Source organism: Bacillus rossius, chromosome 3, assembly GCF_032445375.1.
Source record: "Bacillus rossius redtenbacheri isolate Brsri chromosome 3, Brsri_v3, whole genome shotgun sequence".
NCBI classification, from domain to species: Eukaryota; Metazoa; Arthropoda; class Insecta; order Phasmatodea; family Bacillidae; genus Bacillus; species Bacillus rossius.
The window spans coordinates 3,122,997-3,145,198 of NC_086332.1; the positions used below are offsets into that span (position 1 = coordinate 3,122,997).

At 46.0% G+C, this 22,202-nt stretch overlaps 2 protein-coding genes across 3 annotated transcripts in view; one reads left to right on the top strand and one right to left on the bottom strand.

The window, feature by feature from the left end:
* LOC134530101 (protein phosphatase Slingshot) overlaps positions 1-22,202 on the top strand; it is a 219,616-nt gene that overhangs the window by 53,894 nt on the left and 143,520 nt on the right. The gene's annotated exons all lie outside the window — the stretch shown is intronic.
* LOC134531381 (uncharacterized) lies at positions 7,558-20,605 on the bottom strand. Its single transcript, XM_063367084.1, has 3 exons — positions 20,426-20,605; positions 17,573-17,712; positions 7,558-10,263 (listed from the first exon to the last, which is right to left on the bottom strand). The coding sequence occupies exons 2-3, from the start codon at positions 17,705-17,707 to the stop codon at positions 7,558-7,560; spliced, it is 2,841 nt and encodes a 946-aa protein (XP_063223154.1). The 5' UTR covers positions 17,708-17,712; positions 20,426-20,605.

A 22,202-nucleotide genomic window follows, 5' to 3' on the forward strand; every position in this document is an offset into this window, starting at 1 on the left:
CGCTACGCTCGTCGCTGATAGGCCGCCTGCTTGCTCTCACCGCCACCTGGGCTGGGTGCATCGTGGGGGCCCGCCTCGTCAGGGGTGTGTGTGTGTTGGTGAGGCGGTACTAGCTGGTGCCTCTAGCGCGGTGTCGCCTCTGGACTGGCGCGCAGTCTTCTCCCAGTGCACATGAGCGGTGACCGTAACATTATTTTGCGGAGAAATGAAGATAAAGGCGTAATGCAAGTCCCTTAAGTGCTTTAAAGAATCTGTAATGGTTGTTTCACGCCTAAAAATTACTCTGAAAACAGGCGTTTCAGCCATTTTAACTCCTCTAAAAATACAATTTAAAAACTTAATCCAAAATCAAAAGTACTTTTCGGCCCTCAGCGAACTCTTAAATGCTTTTCGTAAGCAGACTCCACTCGGATATCTTGAGCAGTTTTGAAATCGCGTTGTTTTTCCTGAAGCGCATCAGGAAACCCAGGCCCGGGATCGATCGTACCAACAACACAACACAATCTGAACTAAAATAATTACGTGAGCAACGCGAGATTGGTTTCTGCTTCTGCGCAGATGCCGTGTTCAAGTTTAAAGTTTCGGAATGTTATATTAGCACAACTGTACTGTATATTACACACTCTAACTTAATCATTTGTGATATCTTAGACGTAGATGATCTAGAATATTTGGTGTAAACATTCAAGCCATGCGGATATCGTGGCATAATAATTCAGATACACGAATCCTCGCGATTTCCTCAAAGAATGAATCTGACGTGTTGTTTAGAAACACGTGTAGTACGCGAGACCTGACAGCCAGTGGCAGCTGAGCGCCGCGGTCCCCCGAGAACAGCTGTGGCAGAGTCGGCTGGAGCAGTCAGCCCTCCGGCTCACAAAGGAAACAGGTTCGCCAACCCCTCGACGGCCTGTGTGTAGACCCACGAGGGTCGTGTGTCGGCCCCGCCGTGCGTGCTGGCTGCTGGGTCGTTTCCACACGCCGAAATATCACAACGCCGAACGTACAATAACTCCGAATACCAAATTGGCCGCAACGCCGACAGCTAGAAAACTGCTGTGCACCACAAAGCCCAAATATAGTAACACCGAAAAATGTTGCTGCGGGGAGGGGGGGGGGGGAGGCCACAGGAGCAAAATAAAAAAACAACTGAATGAATTTGTGTGTGTTTCTTAAATGTATCTCAACGCCGAAATACCACAACCTAACCTAACTTAGGCTAGCCTAACCTAGCCTAACCTAACCTTTGTGGCAGTCCTGCAATGATATTTTTCGGCGTTAATTTATTTCGGCGTTGTGGTAATTCGGCGTTGTGGTACACAGCAGTTTTCTAGCTGTCGGCGTTGTAGTCAATTTGACATTCGGCGTTATGGTTTTCGGCGTTATGGTATTCGGCGTTATGGTTTTCGGCGTTATGGTTTTCGGCGTTGTGGTATTTCGGCGTTGTGGTGCGTCCCCGTGGCTGCTGCTCCTGGTTGTAGCCGATAGAAGACTTTCTGGGGCGTTGGCTAGCCCCCTCCCCTTCTAAACTATGTTTAAATTGGGCCCGCCTGGCCACGGGTGTATTTTTGGGATGATAAGCGCGACGCTCGCTGGTGCTTTTAGCGCGGTATCGCCTCTGAACAGGCGCGCAGTCTTCTCGTCGGCAGCAGAGCATCTGTGAGATATAAGCGGTAACCACAGCATTGTTTGACAGAGAATTGAAGATAAAGTTCCTTGAGTGCTTTCAAGAATCTGTACAGAAAGTTAAATTCATAAAAATTATTCTGAAAACGCGCACTTTAGCTTTGTTTTCTTCACTGTCCTAAAACTACAGTTTAAAAAATACAGAAACAACACTAGTAATCCGCCCCAGGCGTATTCTTGAATTATTTTTTGTAAATAGACACCTCTGATATTTGGAGCAGTTTTTAAATGACTTGGTTTTTTTCTGGCGCTCTGCACACCGTGTGTCTGCCCAGGTAGGCGGGGCATCTTTACATGAAATGTATAATCACACAGTAAATATAGACATTTGACACTCAAGTAGTAGCCGTTTAATTTTAGTTTTATGCACACTCACAAATAAGTATAGACCGGAAAAATTCGCGGATTCATTTCACGACAGCCTAAAATTCATGCAGTTACACCTCAGTGCTGCCTCTGCTATTGGCTCGCAACTCACCTGGATGACTCCGGGCCAGTGAGAAACACTCAACCGAAGCTGTGTCGAATCACAGGCTGCTACGTTGGGACACCTTCGCTAGACAGCAGCCAATAAGAGGGTGACATTTGACCGAGCGTACGCAGAACTATAAAGTTCATCCTAGAGGTCATTGAACCCGGGAAATTTGATCGTGTATGCATCCGTCTCACTCGCTGTAGTAATTGGCTGGTACGAGTGTAGCGCTGAAGCACTGGCCAGCAAGTACGGAAGCGGGCCTCCCAGCGCTGACAGTGCTGGGAGCAGCTGTCGACGGAGAGGTTATGTCGTGCAAGGCGCGAGCGCCGCGCACCGTTCCGCGCTAACGGCAGTCGTCGGAGATGCGGGCGATTATCCGCGCGTGCGCCGTGGGCGACCTCTGTGGTCACCCTCGGGACAGCTCTGCGGTGACCAACACTCCGCACCAACACCACTTGGGACATTACAACTGTAGAGACCTGCAAAATTCGCGTTTACGATGGCCTTCAGGATAGACTGCACATACCCCCCTGTACACTCGGGCAAATAACGCAAGTTCATTGGCTGCCGACTTGTGAGTCGTCTCAGCTGGTTTGTCTGTGATTCGATCCTTCTTTGGTTGAGGGTTTATAACTGGTTGAGATTCGTCCAGATGAACAGTAAGCCAATAGCAAAATTATCTAAGAGGTATATGTGTTTGAATTCTAGCCTATCACCGAATGAATCCGTGAATTTTGCAGGTCTCTAGTTATGAGTTGCGCTCGGAAAAGTATTTTAGGTTAAAAAGGGGGTTGTCTGTAAAGTCGGTTTACGGACGATAATTTTACGTGATAACGTCATAAGAAAACATTGATGAAAAATTGCATACTTTTTAATTTTTCAAATATTATTTACAGTTTTTTGCAAAATTTAATTAAAATAATAATTTGTTTAAATATAATCACGAACAATTAGTTAAAAAAAAGCCAGCCTTAACCTGTTTCTTGCACGCTCGGCTCAGGCGGAACTTGACAATTTTTTCGTGCGTGCAGCCGGCGTTCATCGATTTATAAGACTGTTATCACGTCAAAAGGCTGACAGGTATATTAACCATCATTGTTACGCACGAAAAGTGGTTGGATACCTGTCTTTTTTAAAGGGACGTGCAGCATACTAATAGCTACTTTGAATACCACGAAATCTAATTGGAGGATCACGTGTTAAAGACCGAGAGAGGGGTGTCTTCTGAGACCCTTGTGCGTATGAAGCGACTAGCACTTGATTGTAAAGGGGTTCTCATCGTAATTATTCCGCATCGGTACGCAGCTTCAACTTGTAGGTGGTCCAGCTGGTGTCAGCAGCAGCCACCAACATGGCCTAGGAGTGGACTTGCTAGGCAGCCCCTGTACCGAGGGGCCGTGGTTGGTCCTCGTCAGCTCTGCCTGAGCCACGAGCCTTGCGCCGGCGACGTGAGACCTGCCCGCGATTATAGGCAGTTGTCCCTCTGCTGTACCTTCTTCATAGAGACCGGAAAAATTCGCGGTTTCAATGACCTCTAGGATAGACTCCATGATACTCTATGTACTGGGACAAATTGCACCTGCTCATTGGATACTGACTCGTGACACACGTCAGCTGCGATGCTTGTGATTTGATACGTCTTTTGTTGAAGGTTTTTCATTGGCTTAGAGTCCTTCAGATAAACGGTGGTCCAATCGTTGACTCAGCATAAAGGTGTACGAGTTTGGAGTCTAGCCTATCGCGGAATGAACCCGCGAAATTTTCTAGTCTCTACTTCTTCGTTACCAACACAGTGTTGGTGTCTCAACTAACAAGAACGTCTTGTCTCTGACGAGGAACCTGTCGAATCCGAATTATTGGTTGGGTGCAGGAAAAAATGCTTTTAACGGTGTGAAAACCAGTATTGTTGAATCACGGGTGGCTTATTACGTCCCAACGCCCATCAAACACTATGAAGGACGATCAGGTGAAAAGAAACACTTTGGGGGGGGGGGGGGAAACACGTGACCTATTGTTATGCGACCAAGACTGTGGGTGAAATGTGGCAGAAGGCGTCGAATGAAAAACACTCGAGGTGATAATGTACATGTTAGTGGCGTCTAACGAGGCGAAGGAGCTAGCGGTAACATGCTCGGCCGCTGTGTGAACCAGGCTCCCGTCTCCTTGTTGGATACTCCTGTTTGGGGAGGGGGGGGATGCTGTAGCAGCTGCTGCGTGTCCCCTCGAGTGGCGTGACGGGGCAGGAGGGAGTCCCTCCCCTCCCGCGCCACGAGATGCCCCAGGCACATGTCGCTTGTGTAAGGATATCAGGCTGACTTCACTGATCATTACTAGACATGTGTACAATTCTGCTGGTTCTTCTATTGGCTCGCAGTTTAACTGGAGCTCTCTGGACCAATGAGAGACTATCGACCAATGAAACGTCGAATCACAAGCTGCCCAGTGGAGACGCCTCACAATTTATTACCCAATGAACATGCGTGTTTACTTGAGATGTGCAGAGGATAATGGAGGCTATCCTAGAGGTCATCGAATCCGCGAATTTTTCCGGTCCCTAATCTTTACTTATTCTGTATGTAGGACTTAACTACACGCCGGTTATTCGCAACGCTTTAATCGCCCGATCATAGTGACACAACAATAAAACTCTTAAGACTCTCCTTCCAGAGTGCTCGGGTTCGAATGCCGGGTCGTTACATCGAGATCTCGGTAGTTCCGTGGTGCCCAAAGTAACTCCAGGCTGTCCCTGCCACGGGCAGTCACCCGGGGGGTCGGTACTGGGACCCAGGCTCCTGCTGTGGCTCGTGGCTCGTGGCTCGTGGCTCGTGGCTCGTGGCTCTTGGCTCGTCGCCGGGAGGATGTCTCCCTCCAGCTCCGACACTAGCCTCGACACCTAGCAGCAGTTGCACGCACTCAGGTCTGACCACGGCCCCTGGTTTGTCTGAGGAGACGTGGTGGACTCTTGAGAAACGCCTTGCGGTGCTCTCAGGATGGAGGTTAGCTGATGAGTCATCACACAGGTGGTGTTAAAGTTACCGTAATAAGCATCTCACATGCCCTGTATGTCAACAGTGGAGCACAACTCATGTGTGCGTATCCACGTATCAGTCAATTTGCCCTTGCGAGAATAAATATCATGTTTGAACGCGTCGAATGTGATTCAACCGTTAATTATCTATAGGGATAAATTATTTGCTGAGTATCACCTTATGTATGGCCTTACAAATAACTTTCACCTGATTGCAGTGTAACCCCCCTCGTGCCCCAAAATTATATTATTTTAAATTTATAAAAAAAGTCTTAGGAAACAGCTGAGCAAAATTATAAAGAAAAATACAAGTATTACCAGAGGTGGCACGAGGCGGTGAACAAGACAATTTGATACTCCCTGCACACAAGCAACTGGGAGCTAGTGGATCGTTTCAATAGATATAGGTAAATAAGAAATAAATAAATCACTACATAAGTATATTGGTCTATAGATTTTCTGGTTTATTTAAAAGGAATTAAATTTAATCTGTTTGCCATTGTTTTAGATTCTTTAAGTTTCACAATGAAGGGTATTAACAAGGTATTAAAAGGGGGCCGGCCTGATAGGATTAAAACAAGTTATAGTACTATATTATTAACAACAAATCAAGCACAGAAAAAAATTAAAGTATCCTTCCTGACATATTAAAGCATGTTAGATTCGTCCACTCATTACTGTAATTATCGTTTCATTTAAACAATTTCACATATTCTTAATTGTTAAATTCCCCATGCCACTGCTCGCTGGTATTCATGAATATGAGTTCGTTCGTTCGTTCGTTGTAGGAAGAAGTTATATGTTTAAATATCACCCGGGGCTTCAAAGTTGGACGTCTGGCCGGGATAAAGCTCTTATTAAAGAGACTCGAAGCTCGAGGTCCTGAACAACATGTTGGGTGCAATTTCGACCCCCAAGTGTTGGACCCTGTCTTAAACACAAGTCAAATTCCGATGAATCAGACCTGCTTCCAGATAGTCAAGCACAGTTGGCGCGAAAAGGCCTACAGACAGGAATACGGGGAGGAAAAGAGACCGAAGTACTCACCAAACAGGGTGAAGCTCCTGGATTCACGAATAGTCTCGCACAGACATCCAAAAGGCGCGGACCGAGAAAAGCGCGGAGGTCGCGGAAGAAACCATAATTTAGAAAGATAAAAAAAAAATTTAAACCAAGACATTACTTGTTGCCTAATTATAACGACTGACTGGCTACTACTAAATTTCGAAACTGGGATCACATCCCTCAACTCACAGCTGACTACATTCCTTATTTGAATGAAGAGTTCGTCGTTGCCGCGAAAAAGCCTCTAAACAGAGGAGACGCCGATATGACACAGGCCTCCCTGCTCCGCGGTAAGTAGCCGAAGTCTTAAGTGCCGCAATGGCGGACAACGCTCCTAATTAAAACGGGCGCTCGGCACTAGGGAAAAGAGGGGGAAGGTTCGGCAATGGACCGAGAACTTCCGGAGGTGACCGAGGTGGGCATAACAACAACCACATCAGTTGTTGCGCCGAAGAACGACCACCGTGCTCTCTACTGGCAGGCACAGAAAGCTACATAGAATCGACTTTTACTGGACGCGAGTTGAAAGCCAAGGGGCTTATGGCGCAGCTGGTGCTGCTCTCTGGCGGCCTAAAGGGGAAAGAAGAGGGAGGTTAGCAATGTCGCCACCAGGTGGCGACAAGTGCATAAGTTACTATTTCTGCCACTAGATGTCGTGTGTGGTCCATATTTGTACATATTTTTTCTGTGGCAAATCGTCCTTGAAGTAGTCCGCTGCCTGGCGAGTTCACGTCAGGGCAATGATCCTGGGCTAAATTCTGAGAACCAAAAAAAATGTAACGAGGCTGGGAAAGAGGGTCCACGAGATGCTCGGTCGTGCCGAGACTCACTGGGCTTAGCAGGCCTCTAAGAAATAGAGCTTGCAAGCCAGAAGCTGCTCTATGCAAATTTAGTCATGTAGGGAATTAATATTACAGACCCCGGACGTGCTAGGGAGCGAGAGAAATTGCAGTCATCCTGCTAGCATAGCATATGCTGGCAAAAATATCGTATTAGGTGGTGAGAACAAGTGACAGAGAACTAGACTGAGAAAGGTTTGATAGAACTGTACAGTAGTCGGACAAAAATTAAATTAGTTAAAAAATGAAAAAAAAAATCTTAAATTTGAAATATGTGCCAAAAACACCAATAAACGGCATAGCAGCTCTTTTTGCTAGTAACAAAGTAAATTCGTGAATGAACTGATATGTAGCTAGGTATATGATTTTAATCGTCGAAAAGAATGAAAAACTTGTGGCGATCCCGCGGCGGGTGGTTAAGGAATGTTTTATTAAAAGAGCGGCATACAAGCAGACGAGGGTCGCTAGTCCCCGAGGTGCTGGCGGGACACGAGGTAGCTGCCGAGGCGCCGGTAGAGGCCGCTGACCACGTCGCGGTGGGGCCGCAGTAGCTCCTGCTCGCGAGGCGGCAGGCCGTCCAGGCGCCCCAGCAGGCGCTCCAGGAGCTGCGCCCCCGCCGAGGCGCGCCCCAGGTCGCCGGCCGCCAGCAGCCACGCCACGAAGTCGCGCAGCTGGCGGGGCGCCGCGCGGTCCCCCCGCGGGGTCGCCAGGGCCCGCGCCTCGCGCAGCGCGCCCTCCACGATGCGCTGCAGGCGGCGGTCCTGCCCGCCTCCAGAGGCGCTGGCGGCCCACGGGGGCGGCGCGGGGTCCGCCCGGGCCGGCAGCGCGGGCGCCACGTGGTGCCGCGTGGCGCGGGCCTCGTGCGCGCGCCGCAGCACCTCGTCCAGCACGCCTCGCGCCGGTAGCTTCTCCAGTGCCTCCAGGTCCTCCGGGGGCGGGCCGGGGGCGGCCAGGGGCGGCAGCAGCGGCGCCCTGGTGCGCGGCGCGCGCGGCCCGCCCGGCCACAACGCGGGGGGCGGCGCTAGTCCCGGAGATACTACCCCTGGCGGCATCGGTTCCTCCTGAGGTGGCAACACTTCTTCCGGGGGCGGTAATAGTTCAGGAGTTGGTTTTCGTGGTGGTTGCCTATGTTCTGGTGGTGGTTGCCTATGTTCTGGTGGTGGTTGCCTATGTTCTGGAGGTGGTTGCCTATGTTCTGGAGGTGGCGGCACTTGGCCTGGTGGCCAATATCCTGATGGCGGCATCGGTTCCTCCGGAGGAGGCAACACTTCATCCAGGGGCGGTAAAAGTTCTGGAGTTGGTTTTCGTGGTGGTTGCCTATGTTTTGGTGGTGGTTGCCTATTTTCTGGTGGTGGTTGCCTATGTTCTGGAGGGTGTGGCCTATGTTCCGGTGGTGGCGGCATTTGGCCTGGTGGCCAATATCCTGATGGCGGCATCGGTTCCTCCGGAGGTGGCAACACTTCTTCTGGAGGCGGTAAATGTTCCGGAGTAGGTTTTCGTGGTGGTTGCCTAAGTTCTGGTGGTGGTTGCCTATTTTCTGGTGGTGGTTGCCTATGTTCTGGAGGTGGTTGACTATGTTCTGGAGGTGGCGGCACTTGGCCTGGTGGCCAATATCCTGATGGCGGCATTGGTTCCTCCGGAGGTGGCAACACTTCTTCTGGAGGCGGTAAAAGTTCCGGAGTTTGTTTTCGTGGTGGTTGCCTATGTTTTGGTGGTGGTTGCCTATTTTCTGGTGGTGGTTGCCTATGTTTTGGTGGTGGTTGCCTATTTTCTGGTGGTGGTTGCCTATGTTTTGGTGGTGGTTGCCTATTTTCTGGTGGTGGTTGCCTAAGTTCTGGTGGTGGTTGCCTATGTTCTGGAGGTGGTTGCCTATGTTCTGGAGGTGGCGGCACTTGGCCTGGTGGCCAATATCCTGATGGCGGCATTGGTTCCTCCGGAGGTGGCAACACTTCTTCTGGAGGCGGTAAAAGTTCCGGAGTTTGTTTTCGTGGTGGTTGCCTATGTTTTGGTGGTGGTTGCCTATTTTCTGGTGGTGGTTGCCTATATTTTGGTGGTGGTTGCCTATTTTCTGGTGGTGGTTGCCTATGTTTTGGTGGTGGTTGCCTATTTTCTGGTGGTGGTTGCCTATGTTCTGGAGGTGGTGGCCTATGTCCCGGTGGTGGCGGCATTTGGCCTGGTGGCCAATATATTGTTGGTGGCATTGATTCCTCCGGAGGTGGTAATACTTCTTCTGGGGGTTGTAAGAGTTCTGGAAAGGGATATGGTTTACGTGGTGGCATCGGTCCTGGTGGTGGTGGCCTTTGTCCCGATGGTAGCGGCATATGACCTGGTGGCCAATAACCAGAGGGAGGCATTGGTTCCTCCGGAGGTGGCAACACTTCTTCTGGGGTCGGTAAAAGTTCCGGAGTTGGTTTTCGCGGTGACATTGGTCCTGGTGGTTTCCTATGTTTCGGTGGTGGCCTATGTTCTGGTGGTGGCCAATATTCTGATGGTGGCATCGGTTCCTCAGGAGGTGGTAAAACCTCTTCCAGTTCTGGAGAAAGCGTTGGTTCGTAATGTGATGTAGGTTTTGGCAGTGGCGGTTGTTTGATTAGTGGTTTAAGTGATTGTACTGGTATAAGTCGCGGTACTTGCTTTGTGAAAGTAGTCGTCTTCGTGGTCTTGGTTGAAGATATGTTTATTAATTTGTTCTGCAAACATTTTTTTGATTGATGTGCGTGTTTGGTGGTTTCGTCGTGTTTTTTTTCGTGTTCGCCGTTGCTTTGCGAGATTGGATTGTTGAAGATTTGCCGCCTCTGTTCTGTCTGTGATTTCCTTTCCTCTCTGCCGTAGCCCTGGAGATGTGGTGTTTCCTCCCGGCTTTTAAATACGTTTTCCATAAACGTTTGTTTTCCGTCGTGTTCTGTTAGTTGAGCTTCCCGCCTGCCTGGAAGGAACTGTGCCCCCTCTGCGTCTTGTTCGTCCTCGAGTTCCCTCGCGCTGGGCGCCAGTTCGGCGGCGCCGTCCTCGTAGACGTAGGAGGGCGGCTGCTCGTCGTAGAGGTCGCGTTCGGCCGCGGCGGAGCGCCTCTTGACTCGCACCCTCGGCGCGAGGCTCTGCCACGCCTCGTCGTCCCGGAGGCCGGCCAGGAACGGGTACCTGGCCTCGTCTTCGTCGTCGCCGCACGCGTCCTGCAACAGCGAGCACAGGCGGTCGTATCGTCGTAGCAGCCACGGATCAGCCGGACAGTCCCGGGGGCCCAGTGCTGCCCTCCCTGTGGTCGGGTCTGTGACCCTCACACGGCCGGCACCGCGACACCACCTGGGTGCCGGGGCGGGTGGAAGGGTTTCGACCGTCGTCGCCCTCGTTTCAGTCAGTTGCCCGATGTTTTGCCGTTTTTTTTGCGGAGGGCACCTTAGTCCCTGCCCGAGTGTCCGTGTGTAAGGCCCAGGGAGTCCGGGCGAAGAGAGAGCTTTAGTTGGAGCATGCGCTGTCGGGAGTGACATTAAGGACCCCATACACTAGCCGAGCATGCTCGCCGACTTGGCTCGGTGAGCATATCCGCCAGTGTGGGTTGGTCCGGACTCTGTCACACCGAGCATGCTCGGCTCGCCGTCGGATGGCAGTTCCCTCCGAGCCGGGCCCCGGACCGAGCATATCCGCCAGTGAGTGGCAGGTCCCAACATGCTCGCCCCGAGCCCACAGCGAGTGTGCTGTCTGTTGTCGCATCATCATGTCTTTTAATGACAATGAAGTTTGTATCGCACTCTTCGACCAGTGTGGGATATAAGGAGTAAGGAATATGTCAATAGGCATATCAAACGAGAGTGCCACGAACAGCCAGTGAAAAAAAGCCAGAGAAATGTTTCCAGACGCCGACATCGACTTTGTGGAAAAAAAAATTGACAATTTACGTGCAAGCTTTCGTCGTGAACTGCGAAAAAATTAAAACATCCAAACAAAATAATCCGCCAAACAGTGCAGTGCAAACAGTGCAGTGCTACTTGCAGGCAGCCCTTGTGCAAGTTCAACACAGACTGTCTTTATAGAGACAGAGACGAGCGTGCTTGTGTAGTGTGTAGTAGCGGCCATGTGGTGAGCATGTCCGCTAGTGTATGGGCAGGGGGTGGGGGGAGCGGTAGCGGCGAGGTTGACAAGTGCTGAGCGGACACGGACCTCGAGAGACGCGCGGATTTGATTGGGTATCAGTTATGAGGAACAACTGTAATTGTTCGGTACCCCACACGTGTTTGTGTTGAGGAAGGTAGTGAGCCTCTTTTGTGGTCGGACAATACCCCCCCTCAACGTGGGCCGAAGGGTGGGAATGCTCTGAGGCCATAATTCGGCAGGTCCTCGGCATTTCTTCCTGGACCGAGGAAGCATTCTAAGCTTCGCCGCCATAAGCACCTCAGATGGCTAAGAGGGCATAGGTCGTGAGGGATACAAATCCCCCCGCCGGGAGGCGGAGGCCTAAAACAAAAGGAGATATTCGGCACGATCGAAGGGACGTAAAAAGCAAAGATGGCGACGAGCAAGGGTGTTTGGTATGAGGACCTCCTGGAGGCACCTAACAACCCAACAGAAGGAGACTGGAGCGAGCGAAGGGTGGCGCTCGGAAGAATATTACATGAAAGGAGTCTGGAACTTAACAGGATGCATTATTGGACTGAAAAAATCCTTGACCCCAAGACCAACTGGGGAAACTTACCAGCTCCCACTCAATTGGAAAAAAGATGGATCATGGCAATTGTTCCTGTGATATTTGGACAGGATGTGGCAATTACAAAAATGGTCATCACAGATCTCATGGCCAAGAAAGAGAAAATACCTGCAGAACAAAATGCTGGAAGTGATGACAGCATCTCGGAATTGATAATACTCAGCAAGGCTGAAATCCTGCTGAAGGAAATTACAACATACACCACTGAGGACATATCAAAAGTTAACAAATCGGCGGAAAATTATATCTTGCCACGAATCGTTCAATTGAAGGGCCTACTAGATAGGTCACTACTAGAAAACGCACGTCTCAGAGGACAACTTGAGACCAAAGAGAAAAAGACCCCAGCAGTGGCCCAATTGCAGCCCTCCTTTGCAGCTGTCTTAAAAAAGGGAGCAGAGGCGACACCTAAAGAACAAAAGACAAGTGTTCGACCTCGAAAGCAATTGATTATTGCATATCCAGTTGACGAGGCACAGAACAGCGAAGAGACAAAAACGAAACTGATGAAAAATGTTGACCCAATCAAAGATCAGCTCCATGTAAAAGGATTGCGAAAAATCGCCAAAGGGGGTGTTGTGGTTTAAGCCGGGTATGCTGGGTCTATATAAAGAATAAAAAACGCAGAAAGACTAAAAGCTTTGGGGCTTAGGTTTGAAACCCCAAAAGGTAGAGGACCTAAGGTGATTTTGTATGATGTGCCACGAGACCTGGACAGGGAAGACCTGATCGAGTCCATACATGCACAAAACTTCAAGGAGGCCGAAATCAGCAAAAATGTGTTCATTCGCGAGTCGACCATCAGACTCCGGAAAGGGCCTAAAGAAAACAAGGAAAAGGTCCATATTGTACTTGAGGTAAGCTCTAAAATCCGGAATCTCCTCATGGACAAGGAAAGAATTTATATCGGGTTCTCATCTTGCAGAGTAAAGGATTATATAGTGGCCACTAGATGTTATAAGTGCCAGGCATATGGCCACACGGCAGCCAAGTGCCGAGGACTACTGGTATGCTCTGCTTGTGGGAATCCAGGCCATAAGTTTGCTGAATGTAAGGATAAAGAAAAAGGAGAAAAGTGTGCAAATTGCAAAAAAGCAAAAAGGTAGTTTAATCACTGTGTGTACTCGTTTGACTGCCCTGAGTATCAGAAAGCCCTGTCCAGGGAACTCGACAGGACAAATTATGAATAATTCGGAATGTTTACTCAAAGTTGGACAAATAAACCTCCAGAGGTCTGCTGTCGCCTCTATTGAACTTGTCAGATTTGCTAAAGAAAAGAATCTTGATATTGTATTCATCCAAGAGCCATATACGGTAAGAGGGAAAGTAATGGACATCCCTCAAAGGCTCTATGCAGTGGGGGATTCTTCACAAGCAGTGATATGGATAAGGAACCCCAAATTGAATGTCCTATTGCTGCCGAAAGTCAGCAATGAACATCACATTTGCCTTAAGGTAGAAATGGAACCTTGGGACATGATACTCGTATCATCATACTTCCAGTTCTCTGACGATACCGAGGTGCATCTGCGGTATTGGGATGATATCCTCGAATTCACGAGAAACGAAAGGAAAATAATAGGTGCAGATGTTAATGCCAAATCTGAAATGTGGAGATCGCATTTCAATGATAATAAAGGAGATCTGGTATCCCAATATATAACAGCTAAAGATCTCTGGACAGTAAATGTACCTGGAACAATGGCAACTTACATCTCGCCAGCTTGTGAAAGTGAATCATTCTTGGATATCACAGTTACAGATCATAAAACAAGGGATCACATAATGAACTGGACAGTAATGGATGAAATTACGAGTGATCATCGACTAATCACATATGAGATACATGGAAAAAAGGAAGCTCAAATGAGAAACATGGAAAATGTTCGTTATGGTTGTAAAAGAGTCAATTGGAAGAGGTTTGATGAGGATCTATTGACTCTGTTGGATGAATACAATAAACAAAAGACTAGCAATCCTGAACAAGATTCAGTACTAATAAGGGAACTAATAATCAACATATGTAACAAACATATGGAGAAGTTGCCCAACAAAACAAGAGAGGGGCATGGTTGGTGGAACGGGGAGCTCGATAATATGAGAAAAATGGTTAAACGATTGAGAAAAAACATGAAAGTACAAAGATATCCAGTTCTGAGAATGGAATTATTAGTCTAATATCGCCAGAAAAGTAAAATTTACACAAAAGCTGTAAAAAGAGTAAAAAGATGTTCTTGGGAACGACTGGTCACTGAAAATGGGAACAATGACCCGTGGAGCTTAGTCTATAAAATGTGCGCTGGAAAGATCAAAAGTCCTATAGAATTACCAGGACTCATAATTAATGGTGTACAAACAGCCTCAATTCAAGAAAACTTGGAATGTATTGTCAATGGGCTTTTGCCTGATGACAATCCCATGCAAGATACACTGGAACAACAAAGAAGACGAAAAGTAGCGGACGATCTACCAGACACATTTGATACACCTCCATTCACAATGGAAGAGCTTAAATGGATAGTAAAACAACTAAAGCCTAAAAAAGCACCAGGTCATGACCAGATCACAACAGAAATCATCTGGCGAGTATTCGATAGAATAAAAGATGTTCTCTTAGAACTCTATAATAATGCACTTGAAAATGGAGTTTTTCCAAAAGAATGGAAAACTGTGATCCTTAAAATTTTATATAAAGGAAACGGTAAGGATCCAGGGGAATTGAGCTCCTATCGGCCATTAACCATGCTTCCAATTTTGGGTAAAATATACGAGAAATTATTATATAACCGGCTGAGTGACTATCTAGTGACCGTCCACGGCATCAGCGAGCAACAATATGGCTTCAGGAAAGGTAAGAGCACTGAGCTTGCGTAACTGGATGTTATAAAAGAGGTCAACCGCAGCGAATCACAATATGTACTTGCAGTGACAATTGATTTTGCTGGAGCTTTTGACAATGCTTGGTGGCCTCAAATACTATGGCGCTTAAAAGAGCTTGAATGCCCGAAGAATATTTACAATGGTATTAAGGCTTTCTTCGTGAATCGTGCCTGTAGATGCACAATTGGAACAAACATCAAAGAGAAGGCATTAACAAAAGGATGCCCCCAGGGTTCGGTCTTAGGGCCGTTACTCTGGAACATTCTGTTTGATGAACTGCTGGAAATAGAAATGCCTGAAGGATGTCATATTTATGGGTACGCCGACGATGGACTCCTACTAATACCTGAAAACTCAAGAAAAGTATTAGAAGACAAGGCAGAAGAGGCACTGAGCATTGTCAGTAGCTGGACAAACAAATGCAAGCTCAAGATAGCACCACACAAGATGGAAGCTATAATGTTAAAAGGCAAACTAAGTACGACAAGACCACCAGTCGTAAGATACCAAGGGAGACCAGTGAAAGCAGTTACGGCTCTCAAATACCTTGGAGTTCACATTGATGCACGTGGACGGTTCAACACACATGTTAAAAAGACAAGTGAAAAAGCAATACTATTATTCCATAAATTGCGTGCTGTAGCACCCGCCATTTGGGGCCTTATATTTGAAACATTGAAAACGATCTACGCTGGAGTGTTCCTCGGAGTAGTTTGCTATGCTGCAGCGACATGGTACTATGAGGCGGAACTAATACATAGGAGAAGGGTACTAGAAGGTGCACAAAGAGCAGCCCTTCTAACAATGACAAAGGCATATCGTACTACTTCAACAGAAGCATTACAAGTTGTTGCAGGAATCATCCCCATAGACCTAAAGATAAAAGAAAGGGGACAACTAGCCTTATTAGCTGCAAGAGAAGCAATCACAAGCGATGATAAGTGTATAGCAAGACAGCTAACACTTGACGAATGGCAACTACGATGGGATCGCTCAAGCAAGGGTCGATATACATATGTATTTTTTCCTGATGTAAGAGAAAGGATGAAGAAAAAGTGGATAACACCTGACCACTATACAGTGCAGTTCCTCACTGGGCATGGCAACTTCAAAGCAAAGCTGTGGGAAAGAAATTTGGTACCAGATAATCAATGTATCACATTTGAAGTGCAGGATACTGCAGCGCATATACTATATGAATGCAGAAAGATCGATGACATCAGGGAGAAATACAGGAGATTGGCAGGAGAACTTTCGATAAGGCTCGAAGACATGGCGGAGATGTTACAGTGCGAGGATGGATACAAAATTTGGAGTGATTACATACATGAGGTATGTAAAAGACTAGATTATTTCGATAGTTGGCTCGAAACAGAAGGCCCTCAAAATAATCAAAATGGAGAATAAATCCCGATGGCCTTGCACATGGAGACCTATGTGCTTTGTCCGAGAAGGAAGAGAAATCCACTCCATTGACAATATCATAAGAGACCAGAGAAGAAAAGCAGAACACGATTACGCCAAACAGATGTCCACTCTTGACGCGAATGTTCCTCAGGAAAAAGAAATAATAACTCATCTACAAATTCAAAGGGATATATCGGAATATGAAGATGGAACAGTACCTTCCATCCAGCTAGAAGAAGAACTACCTGAGGTGCATGCGCACATAGGAGCGGGACAAGACCCTACTTTGATATACTCAAAATTTGAATACGACATGAAGCTAGCCAGATTGGATGAGCCTAAGATACAGCAGGCAGCAATAGCGGTGTTGGTGCGCAGTATGGATGGAGGGAAGATGATAAATTTTCCTAACATGGAAATTGTAGATCGACATCTTCTTGCAAGGAACAACATCCCCTCGGAGTTAGACGAGCTGAGATCCCTGCTGCGCGCCAACTTCGAGAGACTCGGAATTCCCATCGATTTCGAGAAAATCAAAAAGCAAGCTGCGATGACCTATGGTCGTTTCGTGTTCGATCATACAAAGCCATTTTATAGATATAAATTGGTTAAAAGGCAATGAGTCATGCAGCAGACAAGCTTACAACAAAACACGAACATGGACGTGACAAATAACACCGAGGAGAAAAGAGGAGAAAAAGAGAGAAAGAAGATCTTAACATTGGACATCATCATTTTACGAACAATTTTAGATACAAACGAAAATCATGGATATTTTATTCGAGGACTTGAGATATTTTTATGGAAGCACATCAAGATCCAGAGGATTTTTATTATCTCTGACCAAATTTTAAAAGATGGACAAAATTTTAAGGATTTGACAACAGAAGAAAGAGCAAGAACGAACAGCAAGGGAACAAGGAAGCAGGTGCTGGAGTGGGCTGAAGATTCAGCAGGAAGGAGAGGAGTGGAAAAGGACAGAAGTCACAGAAGGCAAAAGATAGAAAACCTAGAAAGGCGGTGGGATCGGTGCCCTTGCATGTTCATTGCCCCGGGTACTGGCAACCGTCCCTGAGCAATGGCATGCAAGAGATCCCACGCGGAGTGACTGTAGTGTTTTACCATCAGCCGTCGTGTTTTTAAAATTCTGCATGGATGCATATGACAAGTATATATATATTATCAACTGACAAAGCTATATTCTGGCTGCGGGCACGGCGGCTTAAACAGAATGGATAAGTTGTTTCTGGTTGAGGCTAAAGAATGGTGCTTAACCATTCAAACCATGGCATATGAAACATCTGAGGCCAACATCCAGATGCCATTAAGATCCGGTGACATCTGGATGAAAAGAAGAAAAGCTAGTGCTCCTGGAATACCCTAACGGGTTCAGTCCTAGGAGGTGGAGGTGGTGAGGCTAGGCCGGGCTTCGGCCCGAAACAACTTGTAATTGTTCGGTGTGCTGTGTGACCGAGTGTTGGTAGCAGCGGTACCTGGTGGGCGCTGGAGGCGGTGAGCGCCGAGGCTGCCAGCAGCACCAGCACGCAGCAGTCGCTCCTGGCGTGCAGCAGACACAGCCCGCCAGACAGCAGCGCTGTCACCACCAGGCGCACTGCGCTGCGCCCCATTCCGCCTGCGGCACAGCCCCACACCACCCTCTCGTGGCTTACACGCGTCGCTGTGCCTTTGTCTGGCTACCCAATTGCCGAGAAGCCTAAGATGTACATCAAGCTCTGTCCCTGCCCGAACACGCCCGAATATTCACCTTCGGCCAACCTCGGGATTTGTTTCATTTTTGCGCAGGAAAAATGAATTCAAATATTATAAGTGGTCTGTTAGATTAGCTACATTAAAACACTATGGACGGTTAGTTAGGTTAGTATAGCTACATTAAAATAAACAGAGAAATATAAATATATATAAATAAACCCCGGGTTGGCCGAAGGTGAATATTCGGGCGTGTTCGGGCAGGGACAGAACTTGATGGACATCTTAGGCTTCCCCCCAATTGCCAACCAGTTGACTTCAACTTCAAAACAGACACTCCATAGACTAATACCTCCGTGGTTTCAAGAGGTCAAACGTGCAAAATTTCATAGAGATCAGATAAACGACGAGTTATCAATACAATTTTTATTTTATTTTATGAATTATTAAATTCTGCTTTAAGGATTGGTTTAATCAGAGTATCACCTCGACAGGGACATTCCCCGTGTGTCGAAGGTCAAGTGTGCAAAGTTTGAATTAAATCGGATGGCCGATGCGCCAACGCATAGAAGGCGAACAATCAAAACATTCATTTTTATATACTTTAACGATATGATAACATAACCTCACTTATATTGAAACTACAATTGAAAAAGTTTACAAAAACAATTTATATCACTAATATTCACAATAAACAATGGTTTTTATTTATATATACCAGTATTTCAATATCAATCACTAAATTTCTGTGAACACGACTCACATGTAGTTCCGCATCAGCCGCTAGAATTCGCTACCGGAGCAGCTACGTTGACTATCGAAACGTTTGTTTTACAGAGCGAAAGATAAAGAATATAATGAAAAGTCTCGGATAAAAACGTAAAAGATTTGAAACAGTATTAAACCCCGGCCTAGACCTGAGTTTTGACCAAGTTTTTTTCTAAAATGCTGGCCGTCATGTATAATTCATTAAAAAGTTAAATCAGTATATTTTCTGAATACGTTAAATAACTATATATTATTAAGTATTGAAGGGTAGTTGTGTTATAAAGGTTCATTTTTATTACCTATGCGAATTCATGGAAATTCGTATGACAAACGCAATTAATTTAATATTATTTTAAGTAAAAATAGAGGATAGTCCTATAGTATGAAATAATCCAGTGGACTGAGGTATGCATTTAATAATATTGTAGTAATACGATGATCAGAAAATGTTAATTTTTTTTGCTTAAAGCACAATTTGTATAATCCAGTAATCTGTAATTTTAAAAAAGTAAAAACATTTTCCAGCGCCGAGTTTTGAACTACATTCCTGTAGCGTATTAACCGCGCACAATAACCACTGAGCTACAAATCCTGACATGAATTTGTAATACCAGGACCCTGAGGTGTTTTAAAACTTGAAATAACTCTTTACTATGACTATTTTATTTTACCAAATATGTTCCAGCGTAGCTTCACTATCATAATGTTTCATTTGGCACACCAGTACGTTTGGTATGTCCCCCAATTTTCATGACAGTGACTATATGTGTTTATGTTCATACACGTGGGTCCGCCATCTTCCTGTAAAAATTTCGTTGCATGGTGCGCGCGCGCGCATCTTAAAAATTCACACGCCATTTTTTTCCATAACGCCCCTAAAGAAGTAGATATAAAAAATACTCGTACCAAATATGACCTGGAAAATAGTTTTGATCAGTAGTGACCTTGATAGCGAATATAAAAAAATTGGTTGTCTGTAAAGTCGGTTTACGGACGATAGTTTAACGTGACAACGTCATAACAAAACATTGATGAAATGATTGCATACTTTTATGAATAAAATTGAATTATCACTATTTTGTATGGATACAAAGAAGGAGTGAAATGAAATTTACAATTTGATAAATTTACTTTTATTTGCACTCATTAATTCAAATATGTTTATTACTTTAACGAAGAGATTACATATTTTAACTATAACTTTTATACATGTTTGCTATTTAACTTCTTCCAATCTGTGTTATTCTGTTAAGGATATGACGATGATAAGAAAAGTAGGAAACGAATGGGAGTGTTTCAAGTTTAATGTGCCTCGAAAAAGTCAAACCGATGGTTGTTCCAATCGAGTGGAAGAGAGATAGATGCGGCGCAAGCGTACAATGAGCGTAACGGGACAAAGCGTAACTGGATAATGTGCGTAACGGGGCAATGAGTCATCCCTTTTCGTGCGTGCAGCCGGCGTTCATCGATTTATTAGACGTTGTCACGTCAAAATGCCTTTCTTGTAGTAACACACTCCGAACTCCGACTTACGTCTTATCTGTTAGAATTCACGACACCGCGGCTCCGTGCTACCCACATTAGACATTAGACATTAGACATTAGACCACCCACTCTGCTTCCTTATGCTACATTGGCAACACTGCATGGCCATCGATGTACGCAGCAAGTGTCGCGCTACAACAAGTACACCGTGTAGGTTATATTGCAACACCGCAGGTCTAGGACTGGTTGCTATTTAGCATGGTTTTGACAGGTGGCGTGAAAAGCAATTAGTTTGTTTTCTAACTTAAATATTAAATCACTGAAAATGCAACTCTTTTGGTGAAGTCAGCCTGAAAGGTTACATACTGTTTATTTTTTGTCCATACCTTAACAGCTAGCGTCAACGTAAAGCTCTGGTAGTTTTCGTGTATTCAGAATTAATCTCATCCATGAACGCAGATAAGTACAATATATATAAAACCAGTATAAAACATTTATAAAATACAGCTGGCATAAAACGCCTCCTCTTATCAAAATATTGTACACTGTTTTCATTGTTTTTATTTATTTTTGCGTGTGCTCAGTACCCAAGATTTTGTAGCTATGAATGGTAACACCTCGCAGAACTTAAATATCCATAGCACTGTTAACAAAATGTTTTTAAAACTGAGTGTACCATAGAGGTTTTTTATTATGAACATGTTTAAGTTCTAATTAGCCCGAAATTTGTATGTTGGTGTTGCTGATCACGAGCATTGGATTGGGAAGCCTACAGTTCACACCCGAGCAGTTCCGACGCTCTCCGAAGTTTGCCGAACGCAAGGATTGCAAGGATTTGTATATTTTATAGTCATGGAGTATTTTAAATAACTCTAATCTAACCGAACCAACCTTTAATTTAGCTGTGATAACACAACCTAACCTACCCTCCCGGAAAAAAATAGACCATTGTTATTTATTACACGACCGAATTTAACCTGACCTTTTACTTAGGATAAGTTCGAAAGTGCTTGGGTTGTGGTGGTGGCTTTCACCCCTTTGAACTGTGGGCTATCCTTGAATGGCAGTGATTGCTGAACCAAGCCTAAGAAGCCTGGCTGGAACGCGCTAGTTATTGTTGCAGCTGTAAGGCTGGGTTCACAATTTAAAAAATTAAGCGAGTGCATAGCAAGCCATGCACACGACCTGTGCGAACTGCGAAATCGGTTCACAGTTGAATTCTTACTGTTAATTTCAGCCAATGAAATTTCGCGAACTATGCGACATCTGTTTGCAGTGTTAGTAAATAAACATATTAACTTTCAAAATAACGATAATACTATTATTATCTCGACATTTTCTTACCACAATATGGTTAATAAATATAAACATTTTTATAGTCCCGCCAAAAAAAGCACCCTGCTCTTCTCTCATTAGCTGTTGTGCCATGCGTACGCGACCGAAATAAAATATATTCATTTCACTCCTATGCGCACGACCTCGCTCCCATGCACACGACCAACTTTCTGCTATTGTGAATCGTTAGGTTAGGAAACATGGCGTTCATATCCTATGCACACGACCTACTGTTACGTTATTTTTTCAATTGTGAACCCAGCATAATGCTTGTCGAAGTCTCGACGTGGCCTTCGCTCGATGGCGGGTTCGACCAATCTCCGCTCAGCGCTGCGGGCGGGGGCGTGGCCAGGCACTCCCTCCCCTCCCTTACACTCGAGGGGCGGAGCCATGTCCAGAATCCAGCGTGACATTGCAAACACACACACGAACATTTAGTCGCGTCTTCTGGGCACCCGTGCAGCCACGGATGGCATTAGTACCGATCAAGACGTCTGAATGACATCCAAACTATAGCTTTTTTTGTTTTCAGTTTTATCTGTTACTGATTAGTGTGGGAAGAAGAATAATGCGAAAGTTCGTTCCGTACATGCCATCAATAGAAGATGTGTTTAGTTATCAAACGCAACATAAACGGAGCGAGAGGTCGTGCCCAGATGCCTGAAGTGTCTTCTTAGACTAGTCACTGAAACGCTCACTGCTAGATTCCCGCGGGCAGTGGCTGTTTACTTTGCGCGTTGAAAGAGTTGGCAGACTTTCGCGTCCGTCGTCTGGAAATACATGACATGAGCGTGCGAGCGGCGGCAGACATCGCATTTGCCATTTACA

Coding starts and splice junctions, on each gene's coding strand:
- LOC134531381 (XM_063367084.1), bottom strand. CDS start 17,707: ATGGGGCGCAGCGCAGTGCGCCTGGTGGTGACAGCGCTGCTGTCTGGC. Junction 10,264..17,572: donor CCGCCTCCAGCGCCCACCAG/GTACCGCTGCTA, acceptor TCGCTGTTGCAG/GACGCGTGCGGCGACGACGA.